The sequence below is a fragment of the Anolis sagrei genome, chromosome 10, assembly GCF_037176765.1.
Source record: "Anolis sagrei isolate rAnoSag1 chromosome 10, rAnoSag1.mat, whole genome shotgun sequence".
NCBI classification, from domain to species: Eukaryota; Metazoa; Chordata; class Lepidosauria; order Squamata; family Dactyloidae; genus Anolis; species Anolis sagrei.
In genome coordinates, this window is record NC_090030.1 from 9519175 (window position 1) to 9539693 (window position 20519).

The window sequence follows — 20519 nt, forward strand, 5'->3', positions numbered from 1 at the left end:
GCACATTGCATTTGAAGAATGAAAGAGAGGTTTGTATTGAGCCAGAAACCTTGGCCTTTCAGAACCATATTGCTGACAAAGAGCAGGCTTGTGCATTTTGGGTTAATCGCTATCCATTTCTGCTTGCTGGATACCTGAAGCCCCCATATCTGTTTTATTGCACCTCCCAAAAATGGGCACGCTGCTGAACGGGCGTCTCGTTTTGCATCCGAAAAAAGCAGCTATTTTTTAGCCCATTGATGGCAATGGGGAATTTCTGTGGCCGCTTCGGGCCACAGAACAAAACGGAGAAGCCAAATGGCCGAAGGAACCAGCTAAAAACAGATCCATGCACATGTCTAACAAAAGAGTAGCTCTCAAGGTTTTTAAATAGGATTCTGGACCTGGGATCTCTTGCATGCAAAACATATGCCTTTCCTGTAAGTGAAATGTGCATGTCATGAGCCAGTCCTTTGCTGGTCTTGATCTGGTTCTGTGGCAATCTAAATGCCTGATTTGGTGGCAGCCCTTTGAAAACAGAATTGCTTCATTCGCAACCATTTCTGCCGCCCAACTTCTCCCTTTACATATGCCCTGCCACTTTGTACACTCTTGACATATTTGTGGATGTAATTGAAAATATGAAATCTAAAGATTTTCCAGTAAACATTGACTGTGTTTCAACGCACCAGTGAGCTGTGGACATGCTTCGTGCCTGGAGTATAGATCATAACCTCATTAGAAACCGAGCTACAGTCTTCATCTGGCACAAATAGGCACAGCCCTCTTGGTTACAGTCGAGTCAATTTGCTTTGACTCCAGCTTCAGAATCAAACCTTTGTTGATGTGACCGCTGTCCTTGGAAGGAATAACATTTAGCACGTTACTCCTGGCCAGAGCGTGACTCCGGAATCCTTTTGTTTGTGGAGGTCTATAAATCACTCCTCTTCACCCAAGCTCTCTTCCCCTAGGCCTGCTATTTATGCAAACTTCAGTACCAACATGATAATCATCTAAACCTGCCATGGTTTTAAAAACCCCAAAATGTGCAGGAAGAGACCCAGGCGGTTGACAGCTGGCCAGGAAACTGGGAGGGGAAAAGATATCATGCCGCTGACATTTCAGACAGCTCTGTGCTGATGGCAAACAGAGGCTTCGTAGGATATGCAGAATGCAAAAATTCAGGGCAAGCAGGAGTTCGAAGATTGCCAGACTGATTTGCCTCAGTCACTTTTCTTCCATGCAATACCAACGGAATACAAAGGAAGAGCCTGCCGATCCATTTGTTTGCTCTTTGCTTTTTGAAGTGTACATCCAAGTTTCTTTTCCAACCCAGAGCTACAAGATGGCTGATACAAAAGTTGGAACAATAGTTCAGGGTGTAATAGCTCCACAGGACTGGCTGGCATTCTGCTAGCAATGGGATGTAAATCACCTTCCTACACCCCCGTGGCCAAGGCACCAAGTATAGCTTTTCCTTCTGGTGCCGGCAACGGGAACCTGGCTCCACTTATTCTCTCACCCATACAGTGAATAGGATGTTTCCTGCTGCTCCAGTTGTTTGAGAATTCAAATGACAAGAAAGAAGATTTTACCTAAATGTTACAAGAGCTTTTTCGCAGAATATACTGCATTGGCAGATGGGGAATTCTCCATTTTTGGAGGTCTTTAATGAGAGATTGGATGGACATCTTTTAGGAGTCCCATGTCTGCATGACATCGGGTTCGACTAGATGGCCCTTGTGGCCACTTCCAGCTTCAAGATTATAGTATCCCGTGACCAGCTGAAGGATCCCCAGGAAATCTAGTTGCTGTCTGAGTAGCTTCATCATCCCTATGTTTTCCTCTGGCCAATGAATTGCCAATAAATAGCTATGGGAGAGGTGTCCAGGTTGACATCAGAAGGGTGGCTTGGGGAGAGTATTATGGCAAATGGAGTTGCAGTAGCACAACTGGTTAAACTGCTAGCTGCAGAAAACTTGCTGACCAGAAGGTTGGCAGTTCGAAGCCATGGGTTGGGGTGAGCTCAATAGGAACAGCCTTGGCAGGAAGGGAAAAGGTGCCCCATGAAGCCATGCTGACAAGACCAGGAAGTGTCTATGGACAACAGTCTCCTCAGCATGGAAATGGAACAAGAGCACCTCTCCACGGCCAAAGTTGAGCACTGCCTCCAGATGCCGGAGATGAAAGGGGGAAGCCTTGCCTTTATCTGTGTATTTGTCTGTCATGTTTGTTTACTGTATAAAAGGCATTGAATGTTTGCCTAAGTAAGCGTATACTGTAATCCACTCTGAGTCATACAGACATAGATCGATTTCACCCAGTAAGCAAACCCACATAAGGCATATTTAACCAAACACTTATTTTCTGTTTTTATTCAATAATTTGTCTTTAATACTAAAATGCAGTTGATTTTTAGAGCAAAGAAATAAAAAAAATCATCACATCGAAGTGGGGAAAACAAAGTTTGCATCAGTATTTTTTTTTCCAAAAAGAAAGAAAAGAAACAACGTGGCAGGTACACCATTATTTTGAAACAGAGTTGTAATAATTTAATAAAGCTGCTTTATCATCTTCATAAAATAGACAGCATGGTGATTCTTTTTTCCCCCCATTTCCCCCTTGTTTACAATGATTCAATCACTGTGAAAATGTACATAACATACATATCAGCATATACAATAAGTTTTGTTCTTCATATGTTCAGCAACAGAGACGACCATGAGGAAGCAAAGTGTACTTGAGTCGCACAGGAACCTTTCCTCAGTTGGGGAGGCAGTGCGGATTTGGTGGCATCGTGACGTGTCTCTTTGCCATAAGACTCCAAAATTTCTACAATTTTTGACCTGAGCATTGGGTTGGTGCTGGGTGGCCATCCGTTGTTGAAGAAGGCAACCTCCGCCAGGTCTGCTCTTGGTCCTAAAGGCAACATTTTCCCAGCTTCAACCAGCTGAACATCAGCTGATGCCAGGAAGAAATCCATTCTCACCAACGCCATGGTGACGTTTTTGCTGGGGTTCCTCTGCTGAAGTGAAAGCAACTTCTACATTGGATCAGTGATTACCGAAACGCTGCAAATGCAGCTGTACCAACATGATAATCAATTCTCCGCATTGATCAACAAATGAAGTTCCCATTTGCAATTAGGTTCTTTTTTCTCCCTTCTTGAAAAAGAAATCCTCTCTTAAGAGTAATGTCAACATACTAATTGGATAATGTGTTCTTTACAACTTGTTTCCTATTTGGAAAAAGAAAACGGAAAGAACGCAAAACGGAATCCACTTCATCACAATATGTGTGTATGTGATTCACATCACAGGCCATCTCCAGCTTCACAAGAACACAGGGAAATGGCAACAGTCTCTTCTTGACAGTACGGTTAAAGGCTCCAGTTTCTCCCTAGCCATGAATCATCTTTTACCAACCTTCCCCACACCAATACCTTGTAAATTTCAATCAAAACACAACCGAAATTGATTTTCCTGGGAAGGTGAAGAATGATTTGACTCATGAAAAGGATTGCCCAAAAGCTGACCCAGCAAACAAAAGGAAAACGCGGGAGGTATTTTTTCTTCCACTTTCGCAAAATGAACAGCCTTTAAATTCACTCTTGTTATGGGACCCTCGGAGCCAGACGGTCAGAAAATAGGCATTGATTAAATTACTACTGTGCATAGAAAGCACTGCTGGAAAGAAAAACCCCATGCTACCTGGCAGACAAAAAAAAAGACCCAACTGATTCAACAGGTAAGCAAAAGCAAGATGGACAGGAGGAAACATTTTGGCAGACTGAAGAGGGGAGCGAGGGCAGCACGTTAAAATGACTTTCCTAAATTGAAATGATGGGGAAATGGTGCAAGTGGAGAAAAATGCAATCCCGTCTTTGATCACAGTGAGGATAAACAGCTCAAGCAAAAGATGGCTGAGGTTATGAACGAGAATTGAGGCCAATCATTTGTGGCCTTCCAGATGCAATTCTCATAATCTCGCACCCAAACTGTGGCTATGCTTGCTTGGGCTGAAGGGATGGACATGCAATCCAACAACTTTGGAGGATCATGGTCGCTTGTCCTGATGTATGCGTTCTCTAATGAGCACAGTCAGCATAACATATTGAATTATACTCTGGCCCAAACATTTTAAAGGAATCTGACTTCTGACCTGTGCCCTCCAGATGAAATGAATGAAGAACTCCTTGCTAGAGAGGGAGTTCTAGGGCTTTCTATAGAAAAGATCCCAATTTCAATCCCCAACCTTTCCACAATATGCCTGAGAGAGTCCTGTTCACAACCCCAGAGAGCCACAGTCAGAGCAGTAGTTCCCAACCTGTGGTCCGTGGACCACCAGTGGTCTGCAAGAACAAAAATATGGTCCACGGCCTCACCATTACTACACTGTTGCCAGGAGAGCGACTAGTCTCACGAAATGCTCTTATAGTGCCGAGGCTTATTAAATATGGTTCCTGGAGATGAGTAGATGGTGACTACTGGATGGCATATGTTCTGTATCAGAAACTAGAGCTGATGTGGTCTATCCAATGTAATTTTCTGAATCAGCACCCCAAATAACCAAACCAAATCTAAAGTTGACCAAAAACCAATTTGTAACCCCTTTGGTACTAATGTTGGAGAGTGGTCCCTGGTCAAAAAAAGTTTGGGAACCACTGAGTTAAAGCAAGATGGCAAGTAGTCTCAACATAATCTTGCTCCCCATTTCTGTGCATTCATTTTTTTAACTTACTTTATTTCTATCCTGCCAACCTTAAGAAATGGGGCCACAAAGTGGAGTCCACGACATGCGAGTGTGGAGTAGAGCAAACCACAGACCACCTACTACAATGCAGCCTAAGCCCTGCCACACGCACAATGGAGGACCTCCTTATAGCAACACCAGAGGCACTCCAAGTGGCCAGCTACTGGTCAAAGGACATTTAGTATAATGCCAAGTTTTTAACTTTGTGGGGTTTTTTTTACATACGTTACAACTGTACCCTTAGTTTGCTTCTGATACAATAAATAAATTTCTATCTTGTTTTTCTCCTTAATATAGGGAATATATCCGAGTCCTGTCCACCTACAAAAAGCATTCCTGGCACTGCACCAGGAGTATGGATGTGTTCATGAAACAAGATGCATAGTAGCACTCTTATTTCTTCATGCCCAAAGAGACTGAAAGCAGTCTCTTGTTCGTTTCCCCTTCTCAGCTTGTTTTTGGTGTTTTTCGGAAGGAATGGCAGCAACCGTTTTCAAACCCAGGCAGTTGTACGCACACAGTCAAAGCTCCGCAGGAAGCTGAATCAAGGCCAGGTTAATTCATCGATATTACCCTTAAACAAGAGGAAAATAAAATAGCTTTTAAGAAATGACATTTTAACAAGGAGGAAACTTGTAGATTCTTCACATAAATCTCTTCTTAATGTGCAGTCTTCCCCAACCAGGGGCTCTCTTACTAATAGCTCACGGAGCATTGGCTTATTTTGTCTCCCTCTTGAATGAACAGTCATCAATATTCACTGGAAGGGCCAAGGTGAAAAGCCACAAAGGGTCCAAATTAAGTCCTTGGCATCTCCAAAGGATCTGCTATAGCAGGGGATCACAAAAACATGCATTGGCCTGAGATCCTGTAGAGCAGATGGGAGTTGGAGCTGAACAGTACTAGCCTGGATGGACATACAGTAAGGCAGCATCAACCTGTTTTTCTGCAACAAGATGCCTCTCTTTTTCCCTGCTCTTTACAATCCATATACAGTGTTAAGAAAAATCTGACAGCCAGATTGTCACTGGCGATGGTGAGAAAAGTTGCAAGGGTTTGGACCGTGGGAGATGTTGACAAGGAAAGCAACAGATGTTCATTCATATTGGCCTCTTAACTGGGAAAATGCTTTGAGCTGCAGGTAGACAGATGCTTGCACACAAGGCTGTCTGGAGAGATAGAGAAAGGGACAGTATTCCTTGTATTAGAGGCAGGGAAACTTTGCTCCCCAGACGCTTTGGTCTACAATCCTAAACCAGAGGCAACGCTTCATAGGAATCTGGGGGGTCAAAAATTTCCCGCTTCAGCATTAGAAGAACAAGCTGCAATGTGTGTTGTTGAAGACTTTCATGGCTGGAATCACTGGGTTGCTGTGAGTTTTCCGGTCTGTCTGGCTATGTTCCAGAAGCATTATCTCCTGACATTTTGCCCACATCTATAGCAAGCATCCTCAGAGGTTGTGAGGTCTGTGGGAAACTGGGCAAGTGGGGTTTATGTATCTGTGGAATGTTCAAGGTGGAAGAAAGAACTCTTGTCTGCTGGAGGCAGGTGTGAATGTTGCAATACCCCCCCCCCCGATTAGCATTTAATTGCCTTGCAGCTTCAAAGCCTGGCTGGTTGCTGCCTGGGGGATCCTTTGTTGGGAGGTGTTAGCTAGCCCTGATTAATTCTTGTCTGGAATTCTCCTGCCTCAAGCATACAAGAGTTCTTTCTCTTACCCTGGACATTCCACAAGTATATAAACCTCACTATTTTCCAACAGATCTCACAACCTCTGAGGATGCCTGCCATAGATGTGGGCGAAAGGTCAGGAGAGAATGTCAGAAATATTAAACATTAACTAGGTATTTTTAATTACAAAAATGTGAGTTAAGCACTGAAAGTGGTTGTTTTTTGTTTGTTTTTTTGTTGTTTCAGGACTGCAAGTTGCTCCTGGTATGAGAGAATTGTCCATCTGCAAGGATGTTGCGCAGGGGACGCCCGGATGATTTGATGTTTTTATCATCCTTGTGGGAGGCTTATCTCATGTCCCCGCATGAGAAGCTGGAGCTGATAGAGGGAGCTCATCTGCCTCTCCCCGGATTCGAACCTGCGACCTGTCAGTCTTCAGTCCTGCCGGCACAGAGTCATTGCATCCATTTAACACTTTCAGTAACACTTTCATTTAACACTGAAAATGTTAAATGGATGCAATGACTCACAAAAGCTGCAGTTCAATATAAGTAGGTGTGCCTGTAGCTTAGTAGGCCTCAGTGTTAGCTGCTCTCAGTATGAAGAGATTTCATTCTGAGATGAGGTAAACTGCAATGTTAGTAGGCCTCAGTGTTAGTAGATGTCTGCCTTAGATGTGGGTGAAACGTCAGCAAAGAATGCTTCGGGAACGTGGTCATACAGCCCGGAAAACTCACAGCAACCCAAACTGCAATGTCTTTGCTTACAAAGCAATACAAATGCCAAGGGGCTTTTAATTGGTCAGAGATATGTTCCCACTTTCTGAAACAAGCCCCCGGCCTGTCCTTCATGTTCATCTGGTGCCCAGTCCCTATCCATACGCATTCTTTGATCACACAGCATGCCTTTTGCAAATGTATTTTCCCCGGTTCTTTGCACCGGCAATTTCCATGGATTGGATCTCCCAAGCGGCTGTGTCTCCAAGAGTTTATAATAAGCCACATCAATTAGAAGCGTGTGTGTGGGGTGATTTCATTGCAAATTCCTTTTTTCAAAAACACAAAGTTTCAAATTACTGGGCAAATAAAACACATTGACAGTCTATAAATTAAGAGAACTGCATGGAAAAGCAGAACACCAGGCCCTATCCATTTTCTCTACTGAAATTACTCCAGCTTATTTGATTTTCGGGACGATAAAGATTGGAGGCTGTTTTTTTCCTGTAGCCATTTTTTTTAATTTAAATAAATCAAAAGTGACTAAATTTTTTTTATATCAAGATAGGTTAGAGCCAGGAAGATTATTTCTCTAGAAACCATTATTTTCTGTTGATTGGCAGTGCAAGTGTTGAAACAGCAATATATTTCCTTTCCCACTGATCTCGGCGCCCACAGAAGTATGTTCCAGGGCAAAAAGAAAAATACTCTCAAATGCAGGAGTTTGGAGAAAGAACAACGGCCAAGCCCTCCCTGAAAATCTCCAGTGGGGAACAAAACAAGGTTGAGGATGAGGAAACACAACCTACAAACAATTTACAGACCAACTAAGAAAGTCCAACAAATGCTACGTTCAGCAAGGTTCTATTTGATTGAGTAGAATCCCTATTCCCTGCGGCAAGGCAAATTAATTTCACCTCTGCAAATATTGGAGCGATATGAAATAAGTATGGATTAGGTGCAGAACTATGACTGGGCACTGATCCTCTCACCGATTGCACCAAGAAGACTCCAAAACTGCCTGCAGCCCATGTTGATTCCATCACATCCGTTTTCATCTCAACCGAGTAGGAGCCGACAGAGAGTGCGGATGAGCTCCCTCTGTCAGCTCCAGCTCCCCATATGCAGACATGAGAGAAGCCTCCCACAAGGATGGTAAAACATCCAGGCATTCCCCAGGCAATGTCCTTGCAGACGGCCTATTATCTCACACCAGAAGCAACTTGCAGTTTCTCAAATTGCTCCTGACACGAAAAAATAACTCAACCATGTGCATGTTTTTTGGGAAACTAGCAGATTCTCTCTAGGCCAAATCATGTCTGTATACCTTGCATTTGAAAAGCAACACAACTCCTGGGAAAATCAGTTCCCCGCCCAAAAGGACTATGAAGATGGCAACTAGGCTCAGAGGAGGCAGGGAGGCTGAGGCAACCCTTCTGATCAAAAGGTCAGACAATTTAACCCTGCAGAACTCTACTTAACTCATAAGATATGGATACAGCTATTAGTTTGCTTCAAATGATAGAGACACTGCCTCAGCCAGTACAGCTGCAATCCTACAACACACTTCCTATGGAGAAAACTCCCACTGGACACAGTTGATTTTAACTCTGAGCAGACATATATAGAATTGCTTGTCCAGTAGACTTCTGCCCCGATCTGTTTTTAGCCATTCCTTCAGTCAATCCGGTTTCTCAATTTTGTTCGGGTACTTGAAACGGGAAGGGCCCTCCTGGTACGAAAACCTGCCCGATACGAAAGCAAGTGGCAGCCAATCTCAGTTCCGCCTCCTCTATCGGTGTAACAATTGAATCTTTTTTATTTTCCTTTTTATTTAGTGACTGGAAGTTGGGGACCTGTTGAGGGACGGTGGGTGGGGTGCCTTGAAGTAAAAGGGGTAGTCCAATGTCACCTGATAAGGAGGGAATTGGGAAGGGCTGTATTTCATGTGCTTCTCAACCTGTGTTTTGGCCTTCAACTCACAGAAATCCTAACAGCTGGTAAGCTGGCTGGGATTTCTGGAAGTTGTAGGCCAAAACACCTGAGGACCCACAGGTTGAGAACCACTGACCTAGGTGTTTAGACATCTCTGGTATAGTCATGAACAAAGGCCACTATTTGGGATCCCTTGAAAAGCTTGGACATGTTTGGGATGGGAACTCAGACAATCATGAATATAGCCTAGGATTGGGCAACTATGGCTCTCCAGATGCTGTTGGACTGCTGTTGGCCATGCTGTTTAGGGCTAGTAGAAACTACAGTTCAAGACCTATGACTGCTTACACCTTGAGAAAGTGTGGAAACTGAACTGTGTCGACATAAACACAACGAGAAGAGGTGGATTCAGGAACAATGCCTCTAAGAAAAAAGACTAACCTATAATGCCAGGACTCTACTTATGCATGATGTCAGCCCATAGACTTATGTCAGCATGATGTCTACTTATAGATGTCTCCCATATAAACTTGTGGAACAATAAGTCTAAGCCAGCATAGTCAACAATAACACACCATCGGAGATGCCATCTGAAAACATTAAGGGAGCCACCTTATACAGCATTAAGATACCAGTGGCTTTAGCTAACTAAATGAGCATCACTAGTGTGGCAATGGTACACACCAATGGGACAATGGATGGAGCAAATGCATTTAAACATGAGAGAAATATTTTAAGTCATGGAAGTGTGGCAGTGGATACGCATTAAGCTGAGAAGCATCCTTCCCCTCTTCTGGTTCCGACATAGTTTTCAAAAAAACAGAAAACATTCATTCCTGGAAATCAGTGTTACTTTTAGAGAAATTATGCTTCATATTTCCTTGAGACTGCAAGGGGGGGAAAAAAGAAATGATTTCATAAAAATTTCAGCATGTGTATCTAACAGTTGCAAATGAGATGCCAGAATAACCCCGAAATGACATGGGAAAGAAACGCTGCACAATGATGGGGAAAGAAAGAGAAACATTTGGCAAAATGACAAGCAGTGACAAGACTCACTCTAACTTTTGCATTTTTTCCCCAAGTTTTTACAATTTTTTTGTTTGTTTGTTTGTAGAAAAACCACCACCCAAAAAAAGGAACCAAGAAACTTCAAAGCCTTTTCCATCACTAGACATACAGGAATTTGCAATACCAAATACAATAATAGTACAGAGAAGCAAGTGGCAGCAAAAGGATTCTAAAGGCAGGGGCGGTTCATTGCAAAAGAGCAACATCCTCAAAGCAGACATTTAGCTCTGGTTCAGGGTGAAAACTCACAAGCCACAGCTCTATAGAGCTCTGATACCAAAACAGAAATTTTCCCAGTTTGCTGTTATGCCATGAGGAATGGGCACCCCATTTATTTATATATATTTTTCATGTCAGGAGTGACTTAGAAACAAGTCACTTCTGGTGTGAGAGAATTGGCAGTCTGCAAGGACGTTGCCCAGGGGATGCCCAGATCATTTGATATTTGACCATCCTTGTAGAAAACTTCTCTCATGTCTCCTTTGCATGGGGAGCTGGAGCTGACAGAGGGAGCTCATCCACGCTCTCCCCGGATTCAAACCTCCAACCTGTCGCTCTTCAGTCCTGCCGGCACAAGGGTTTAACCCGTTGTGCCACCGAGGGCTCCTATTGATTTAATAATGTGGTGGAGGCTCCTTCTTTGGAAGCTTTTAAACAGAGGCTGGATGGCCATCTGTCAGGGGTGATTTGAATGCAATATTCCTGCTTCTTGGCAGAATGGGGTTGGACTGGATGGCCCATGAGGTCTCTTCCAACTCTTTAATTCTATGATTCTAATAAGGGGCAGGTTAAATAAACAGGGGCATTCAGTGCCTTTTTCATAGTATGCTTTTCATGAGAGAAGCCTCCCACAAGGATGGTAAAACATCAAAAATATCTGGGCATCCCCTGGGCAACATCCTTGCAGACAGCCAATTATCTCGCACCAGAAGCAACTTGCAGTTTCTCAAGTTGCTCCTGACATGAAAAAAAAACTCAGTTCTTCATATAGAATGGGATTTCACATTAGAGGTTTTGAGCTACAAAAATATATAATTTCAAAATACTTTCTCGACAATATTTCCATTCACCAAACGGCCACCGTTCCGCCACTCCAGACACAGGAAAACTGGGGAAGAAAGGGTGCTCGCTTTGCTCTGACCAACGCCCCTGCCCCCTGTTGAACCAAGTGGGATTGTCACATGAAGGATAGCTTCATTTTATAAACAATACATTTAGGGAAAGCTTTTAAATTACAGCAAATGTGTGAACCATCAGTAAGCTGTTAAAAACAATACATACGCCCTGTACTGCCCCCGCCCCGCGTCCCCTCCTCTCCGGTGTGGCTTTAGAGTACTATGTCTTTTAGCCTCTTCACGCCGGGCGAGTCTTTCTCTCTACATTCTTGCAGAAGAGGGTTAATCTCATGCATTATGTTTTCACTGTCTGCGCCTCTCGGCTCTGCCTCCATGGGCCGAGAAGGGCCATTGTTTACAAACGATTCCAGGTCACGGTTTGCCGGGCAGTGCGTTTTGCTGAAGGACACTGATTTGCTCGACAAGGGGCTCTTCAGGTGGACAGGCGACGTGATGGGACTCACAGCCTCGCAGCCGTTCCCTGCCTCCCGGACTGCGCCGTTCACTTTGGGGCTACAGAGGGGGAGATCCACTGTCCTTTTACCTTTTGCGTTGACCGGGCCCCGCTCTTCGGAGACAGGCTCGCTCCCATCTTTGCCAAACGTCGCAAAAGTCCTCTTGGCGCCACAGTCTTCGTAAAGCTCTGTATCCACAGTGGTGGCTTCTATAGAAAGGGACATGACGTTTCTTCCATGTTCGGGGGATTTCGCTCGGCTGGGGACCGGATTCCGGGGCATCCAGCAACGATCAGAGTGGCCAAGGATCCGACACTCTTCCCGGCAATGAAACCCTTCACTCTGATCTATGGAGAGAAGACGACACAAAAGGGAAAGGAGAAAAAAAAGGGCTTATGATATCATGAGTTGTTGCATCCAGTCCAAAAAATTTACTTGCTGACGCACAGTTCCAAGGCCTGCTGCCAAATGAAACTACAAAATCCTGCGGAAATTTCTTATTTATTGCACATATATCCCACATTTCTTCTGTCCTGAAAATCAAGTCAGCATACATAGCATTCTCAGGCAATTTCCTGGGAAGGCCAAGAGCTCGAACACTGTTTCCATTCTAAATATTTCGGTGTCACCTTAGATCAAGCACTAACATCAAGAAACACTGCATGAACACCAAGCACAAAGTAGCTGCATGCAATAACATACTGCAGAAACTTACTGGCAGCGCATGGGGTGCAGACCCCAACCTAATAAGAGTATCATCCCTGGCCTTGTCTTACTCAACTGCTGAGTATGCCTGCCCTGTTTGACACAAGTCTGCTCACATGAGGCAGGTCAACATAGCACTGAACGAAACATGCAGAATAATCACAGGATGTCTTAAACCTATACCCGTTGAAAGACTCTATAAGCTAGCTGGCATTGCTTCCGCTGATGTGTGACAGAAAGTTGCTGATAACTGGGAAAAGAAATAAGGTTGCACACTATGAAAGCCACCCACTACATGGCTATCAGCCTCTTCCCAGTAGATTCAAATTAAGGGAAAGCTTCATGAGAACCACCACTCCTCTCAATGTTCCTCCATCAACAGCAAGAGTATCCCTCTGGGAAGCTAAAGCAGGAAATCCCAAATGGATGCCCCCCCCCCCACCCGAGGGTCTTCCTCCAGGGGCAAACCATGAATGGGCAACTTGGAAGTCCCTGAACAGACTCAGAAGTGAAGAGTTCGGATCAAAAGACAACCTGGCAAAACGGCACTACCTAAAAGAATCCTCCACCTTGTGTGACCGTGGAGCAGAACAAACAACTCCACATCTGTATGCTTGCCCACAATGCCCTGACTCATGCACAGAGGAAGAATTGTTTAAAGCTACAATGTGGTTGCTGTCCCCCATTTTTGGTCAAAAATAATTTTGCACTTTGTGTTCCCTCTATTTTATCAGCTTTTACACTTATTTATGCAATACTTTTGACACGAAATAAATAAAGGCAATTTCCTATCTAGGTCCTAACCTGCCCAGACCTGAAGTCAATGGTGGGCATTGATGTTGTTTTGGAGCTGCAGTTCACCTACATCCAGGGAGCACTGTGGACTCCAACAATGGTAGATCTAGACCAAACTTGGCATGAATACTCAATATGCCCAAATGTGAACACTAGTGGAGTTTGGGGAAAATAGACCTTGACATTTGGGAGTTGTAGTTGCTGGGATTTATAGTTCACCTACAATAAAAGAGCATTCTGAACTCCACCAATGATGGAATTGAACCAATGACCAATGAACAATAGAACTGGGCCACACTTCCTACACAGGACCCCATGACCAACAGAAAATACTGTTTTCTGGTGGTCCTTGGCGACCCATTTGACACCTCTTCGCCACCCCTCCAGAGGTCCCGGCCCCCAGGTTGAGGAACACTGAGTTAGAAGGAATTGGACGACACAGCTGGTCCATCACATTTTGCTCCATCAAGAACCAGTTTCTACTCTTGGGCTTCATTTTGCCCCGAAATAGCATTTTTGAAGGCATGTGGCTCTGATTCAGCAAGGCTCTCTTAATGCTTTTATGATTGTACCATCAGTAAAATTAATACTGCTTAGTTTTGTGCTTGTTCCACCAGATATCATTTCTTATCTGTTTCAATGTAAGACATATTAGATCGGCTCTCGGGCACCACAGAATTTGCAAATGCCTCTGCAGTTCTGCAGGAAATCAAGAACAAATCAACTCAGATGTGGGGAAAAAAAGAGGAGCTAGCAAAATTAATCGCCTGGGTTGGAGTTTATACTTGAATATCTCATGTCGAGCAAGGTTTAAAGCAGCATGCCTTTAGCGCTGGCATTGGGATGAAGAAAACGCTGACTCCGTGCACCCATACCTAGACCGAGCATGGCTTAATTTATTTCCCATCGTAACTTGTTTCCCTTTAGCTTTTTGTTCTGACAGCAGTCGCAACAGCAGCAGAAATTCCAAACGGCACCTCGGTTGTCAAAGGTTGAACTTCAACCTGCTAAAATAATAATAAAAGGGTGTTGTGTGTCTGTGGAGGGAAAGTGGGGGGAGGTGGGAATCGTTGCAATAAAAGAACACTTTGAAATGTCACTTCCCAAATCCCTGGCTCTTGTTACTGAAAATGGGAGCAGTTTAGATGGGATTGAGAAGAGACAAGCCCTGAGTTGTTTGCACTTACAAACACAACAGGTTTTAATGGGCGACATGATCATTTAACTGTCTCAGCCCCCTCTTCCAACAGGCCTAAGAATTCAAGGTTGAGAACAGTGCTGAACAATATTTATTACTGATCTCTATCCCTCTGCTTACAAAATTGCAGCTCCAAATGTGCCTAGGGAGAGGTACTGACAAATACTACTGCAACACTCTCTACGTGGGGTTGCCCTTTGAAGACTGTCTGGAAGCTCCAAACGGTTCAACGAGCGGCAGACAGGTTGCTAACGGGAGCGGCACTCAGGGTGCACACGACTCCTCTGTTGTGCCAGCTCCACTGGCTGCCAGTCTGCTACTGGTCACAATTCAAAGTGCTGGCTTTAGCCTATAAAACCCTAAACGGTTCTAGTCCAGCTTACCTATCCAAATGTATATCTCCTTATGAACCATCTAGGACCTTAAGATCATTTGGGGAGGCACGATTGGTGGGGACAAGAGAGAGGGCCTTTTCGGTGGTGGTCCCTCGACTCTGGAACTCACTTCCTAAGAACATCAGGCAGGCCCCAACTCTGGCAGTCTTTAGGAGGAGCTTGAAGACATGGTTGTTCCAGTGTGCCTTCCCAGAATAATGATTCCATAGCACTTTACATTTTTTTTAGGTCTGCTTGTATGTTTTCCACAAACGCCCCATCACTTTTTCCCCCATGTTCCAACATTATTTTCAATTTTAATTTTACATTTGGCCTTCCCACAGTTTTAATTGTGTGTTGTTTTATTGTTAATGTTTCATTATTTTATTGTACATGTTTTTATTTTAATTGCTTATATTGTTGTATTTGGGCTTGGCCTCATGTAAGCCGCACCGAGTCCCTTGGGGAGATAGTAGCTGGGTACAAATAAAGTGTTATTATTTATTATTATTATTGGGGAGGCCCTGCTCTCGGTCCCACCTTATTCACAGATACATTTGATGGGATGAGAGACAGGGCCTTCTCAGTGGTGGCCCCTCGGCTATGGAACACCCTTCCCAGGGATGTAAGATTGGCTCCCTCCCTTCTAACATTCCGCAAAAAGGTTAAGACCTGGCTCTTCGAGCAAGCTTTTACTACTGGAGCATAATTAGATGAAAACGAATATATGGAACGACCGACGTTGCAATTGGACAATGATTTTAGTAAGGAGACGCCAAGGATTTTGTTTTTACAGGCTGTATTGTTTTCAGATCACATTTTAAATGTTTTAATTGTTTTTATAATTGTTTTAACTGTATCTTTATAATTGTTATGGCATCGAATCACTGCCGACTGTGAACCAACTTGAGTTGCCTCTGGCTGAGAAAGTGCAGTATACAAATGCGGTAAATAAATAAATACAGCTATTTGATCTGTGTCATGGATGCGAATCATGTGGCACTCCAGAGGTTTTTGGACTTCCTCTCCCAGCAGTCCTTGCCATTGGTTATGTTGGTCAAAGCTGCTGGGTGTTGTAGTAGTATCATCCTCATACTGTGGTATATACCACCAATCTGGTGGACATTTTGAAATTAAAGCCCTTGTCACCATAACCAATGGATATACTAACATAGGACCTCATCACACCATATATTTATTTATTTATTTACAACATTTATATGCCACCCTTCTCACTGCGAAGGGGACTCAGAGTGGCTTACAAGATATATATATACAATATATTAAATTATTAACATAGTACAATATCAGTATTATACATTACTATATTGTACTACACCATTATATCGTAATATTATTAGTAATATTACATGTAATATAAAATATATAATTATAATATTGTATTATTATTAGTATTACATTGTATTACACTATAATATTATAAATATTGTAAGTATATACAATATATTATATTATATTATATTATTATTAAAGCAGCGTTTCTCAATCTGGGGGGTGTCAGAGGACAAATGATAAAGGGTCTGGAGAACAAGCCCTATGAGGAGCAGCTTAAAGAGCTGGGCATGTTTAGCCTGAAGAAGAGAAGGCTGAGAGGAGATATGATAGCCATGTATAAGTATGTGAGAGGAAGCCACAATGGCTTCAAACTACAAGAAAGGAGATTCCATCTGAACATGAGGAAGAACTTCCTGACTGTGAGAGCCAGTGGAACTCTCTGCCCTGGAGTGTGGTGGAGGCTCCTTCTTTGGAAGTTTTTAAACAGAGGCTGGATGGCCATCTGTCAGGGGTGCTTTGGATGCAATATTCCTGCTTCTTGTCAGGGGGTTGGACTGGATGGCCCATGAGGTCTCTTCCAACTCTTTGATTCTATGACAACAACAACAAAACTTTATCTATATACCACTCTATCTCCCTGAGCAGTTGCCAAGACCATCAGAAAATACCAGATGTAGTTTCATCACTTGCTTCCTATGGAACATAGCCTACAACACATGTACTGTAATGTTAATATATCCTGGAATAATACGTTCTCGATTCCATCACGCTGCAATGGACACCATGCCCTTGAGTTCATTCCATCTAAAACAAAGCAGTCTGGCACCTTTAAGAACACTTATTTCTAACTAATAACCTGACAAATGAACATTCATATATACAATTTGGGGTTGTTTTTTTTAAGTAGGCAGGCTTCCTGATGAGAGGCTTCAAGACTTGTAAAGAGTGACAGTTTCATTAATTGGCAAATGTCTCTCGCAATGAAACCTAAAAACCCAGACAAAGCTTGCTCACATCTCAACTCAGAGGTCCATTGTATGCAGGATATCTGTTTACATCCTCAGATAATGCCATGTGGTTCAGGGTCCCTAGCAATCCACAACTCATGAACAACAGAGCACATGCTTTGGGTATGAAACAACCAGTCCCTGGCATCTTCAGTTAGAAAGGTGGTTCTCAACCTTCCTAATGCTGCAACCCCTAAATACAGTTCCTCGTGTTGTGGTGACCCCCAACCAGAACATTATTGTCATTGCTACTTCATAACTGTAATTTTGCTCCTGTTATGAATCATAATGTAAAGGTCTGGTACGCAGGATGTATTTTCATTCACTGGACCAAATTTGGCACAAACATCCGATATGCCCAAATTTGAATACTGGTGGGGTTGGAGAGGGATTGATTTTGTCATTTGGGAGTTGTAGTTGCTGGGATTTATAGTTCACCTACAATCAAAGAGCATTCTGAACTCCACCAAGGATGGAATCAAGCCAAACTTGGCACACAGAACTCCCATTACCAAGAAAAAATACTGGAAGGGTTTGGTGGGCATTGACCTTGAGTTTTGGAGTCGTAGTTCACCTACATCCAGAGAGCGCTGTGGACTCAAGCAATGATGGATCTGGACCAAACTTGGCACACTGGTGGCGTTTAGGGAAAATAGACCTTTACATTTGGGAGTTGTATTTGCTGTGATTGATAGTTCACCTACAATCAAGGAGCATTCTGAAACCCACCAATGATAGAATTTCGGCTAAACTTCCCACACAGAACCCCCATGACCAACAGAAAATCATAATTTTTGAGTGATGGTCACTCCTTGTGTTGTGAGACATTTTGTTGCCAAATTTGGTGTGATTTCATTCATTGGTTGTTTTGTGCATAACACAGGAGACAAGGTGGAACTGTCTTCCTGGTCCCCTCTCTCTAATCACCTCTCAGCAAAGGATTCCACGAGGCAGTAAGAAGCCAGAGCTTGAAAACTGCTAGGCCATTCAATGTTAATCAAGATGACCAATTGAAACATTCACACCCACCTCCAACAGAAAAGAGTTCTTTCTCCCATTCTGAACATTCTACAGATATACTGTATAAACTCAATTTTCCTAGTTTCCAACAGACCTCACAACCTCTGAGGATGCCTGCCGTAGATGTGGGAAGTCCTGCTCCCCATGCTCTATTCCGCTTTGGTTAGACCACACCTGGAATATTGTGTCCAATTTTGGGCACTACAATTCAAGAGAGATATTGACAAGCTGGAATGTGTCCAGAGGAGGGCGACTAAAATAATCAAGGGTCTGGAGAACAAGCCCTATGAGGAGCAGCTTAAGGAGCTGGGCATGTTTAGCCTGAAGAAGAGAAGGCTGAGAGGAGATATGATGAGAGCCATGTATAAATATGTGAGAGGAAGCCACAGGGAGGAGGAGGGAGCAAGCTTGTTTTCTGCTTCCCTGGAGACTAGGACGCGGAACAATGGCTTCAAACTACAAGAGAGGAGATTCCATCTGAACATGAGGAAGAACTTCCTGACTGTGAGAGCCGTTCAGCAGTGGAACTCTCTGCCATGGAGTGTGGTGGAGGCTCCTTCTTTGGAAGCTTTTAAACAGAGGCTGGATGGCCATCTGTCAAGGGTGATTTGAATACAATATTCCTGCTTCTTGGCAGAATGGGGTTGGACTGGGTGACCCATGAGGTCTCTTCCAACTCTATGATTCTATGATTCTGTGGGTGAAATGTCAGGAGATAATGCTTCTGGAACGTAGCTATACAGCCCAAAAAACTTACAACAATCCAGTGTCTACTACAGCATCCATTCTCCATATCCATACCAATTCATGCCTTTAGTTTCCTTCTTTGAGCCTCTGTAGACACTTCAAGAAGACACTCTTGCCTATGTCCATCTTATTTTCCTGGACTCCTAAAGAGTTAACAGCACCAACCAACACTATGTTGCTGAGCCCTCCCAACCTTGTGGGTGATTTGGCCAGGATTCTGCCTTCCGATTGCCTGTGGATGGATCGTTTGGGTGCTCTGTCGATCTGCGTATGCAATCCTTGCTTTTCAGTTCCATTTGTATTTCCTACACATTCTAGCACAGAAAGGGACTGCTAAAAATTCTCAGCACATAACACAATGCAGCAGCAGCAACCAAAAAAAAAGCAGCTTTAGCGCTTACAAGGAATCGGCTTGCAGAAAAGCAAACCTTGAGGAAGTTGCAGCAGGGTGAAGAGCTAGAGAGATAGAGAAAGCAACACATTGTTTGGTATCCTACGTTTCAAATGTGCCCCCCCCCCCCCCCCGCCCTTCTCCAGCACAGCAACCACCCTATTATAGAAGGGCAAGTGCACATAACTGCTAAAGGTTTGAATCTGGGTGCTTATGCTTGTCTTCGGAAAATGGAGATGGAAACCACACACATACAGAAAGACACGCCACAGCCCAAACTGGCAACTGATGAAGCTGGGATAGTCTTAATGTTTTTGGTTTGTTCCTTTCATATTTATTTGGGGAGAGGTGGGGGGTGCTTTAAGGTTAGTATGTGAGTAGCTGTTGAATGGGACTCAGAGCTGCTAGGCTGAGATTTGGGACATCCAGAGCCCAGTTATGTGGTTGTGTGTCAGAAAGACAGACAGGCATCCAAGGAGATTGCTGTTGTCGCTTTTGGGGAGGAATACATTGTTTTCATCTAAACTTTAAAAAATCCCCAAAGGACCTGTAGATGTGTGAATCTTTCTGAAACTTCTTGTGACCTGGTTATCTTGGACATCTATACAATTATCTATACATCTATATAAATAAAATTGTAATGTTAGTTTGTGGGATTAACATAACTCAAAAACCAGTGGACAAATTGACACCAAATTTGGAGTGACCATCACTACAATTTTTTTTAGATTTTGTCATTTGGGAGTTGTAGTTGATGGGATTTATAGTTCATCTACAATCAAAGAGCACTCTGGACTCCACCAATGATGGAATTGAACCAAGCGTGGCACACAGGACTCCCATGGCTAACAGAAAAAACTAGAAAGGTTTGGTGGGCATTGACGTTGCATTTGGGAGTTGTAGTTCACCTACATCCAAAGAACACTGTGGACTCAAACAAAGATGGATCTGGACCAAACTTGGCACAAATACTCAGTATGCCCAACTAGGAACACAGGTGGAGTTTGGGGAAAATAGACCTTCACATTTGGGAGTTGTAGTTACTGGGATTTATAGTTCACCTACAATCAAAGAGCATTCTGAACCCCACCAATGACAGAATTGGGGCAAATTTCTCACACAGAACTGCTACGACCAATAGAAAATACTTAAGACCATCCAGTCCAACTCCCTTCACCAGGGCAAGAAAACGTAATCAAATACTGTTTTCCCACAAGGATAAAGAAATTATATATATTAGAAACCAACACTTTCTCATTAGGTTGTTGTAGGTTTTTCCAGGCTATATGGCC

General features: G+C 43.4%; 1 protein-coding gene across 1 annotated transcript in view; it reads right to left on the minus strand.

Moving 5' to 3' along the window:
• Positions 1-2505: 2505 nt before the first annotated feature.
• Positions 2506-20519, minus strand: part of PCDH19 (protocadherin 19) — a 232677-nt gene continuing 214663 nt past the window's right edge. Inside the window, 1 exon segment of the mRNA XM_060756385.2 lies at positions 2506-12041. Coding sequence (XP_060612368.2) covers positions 11452-12041 — 590 coding nt within the window. The 3' untranslated portion in view covers positions 2506-11451.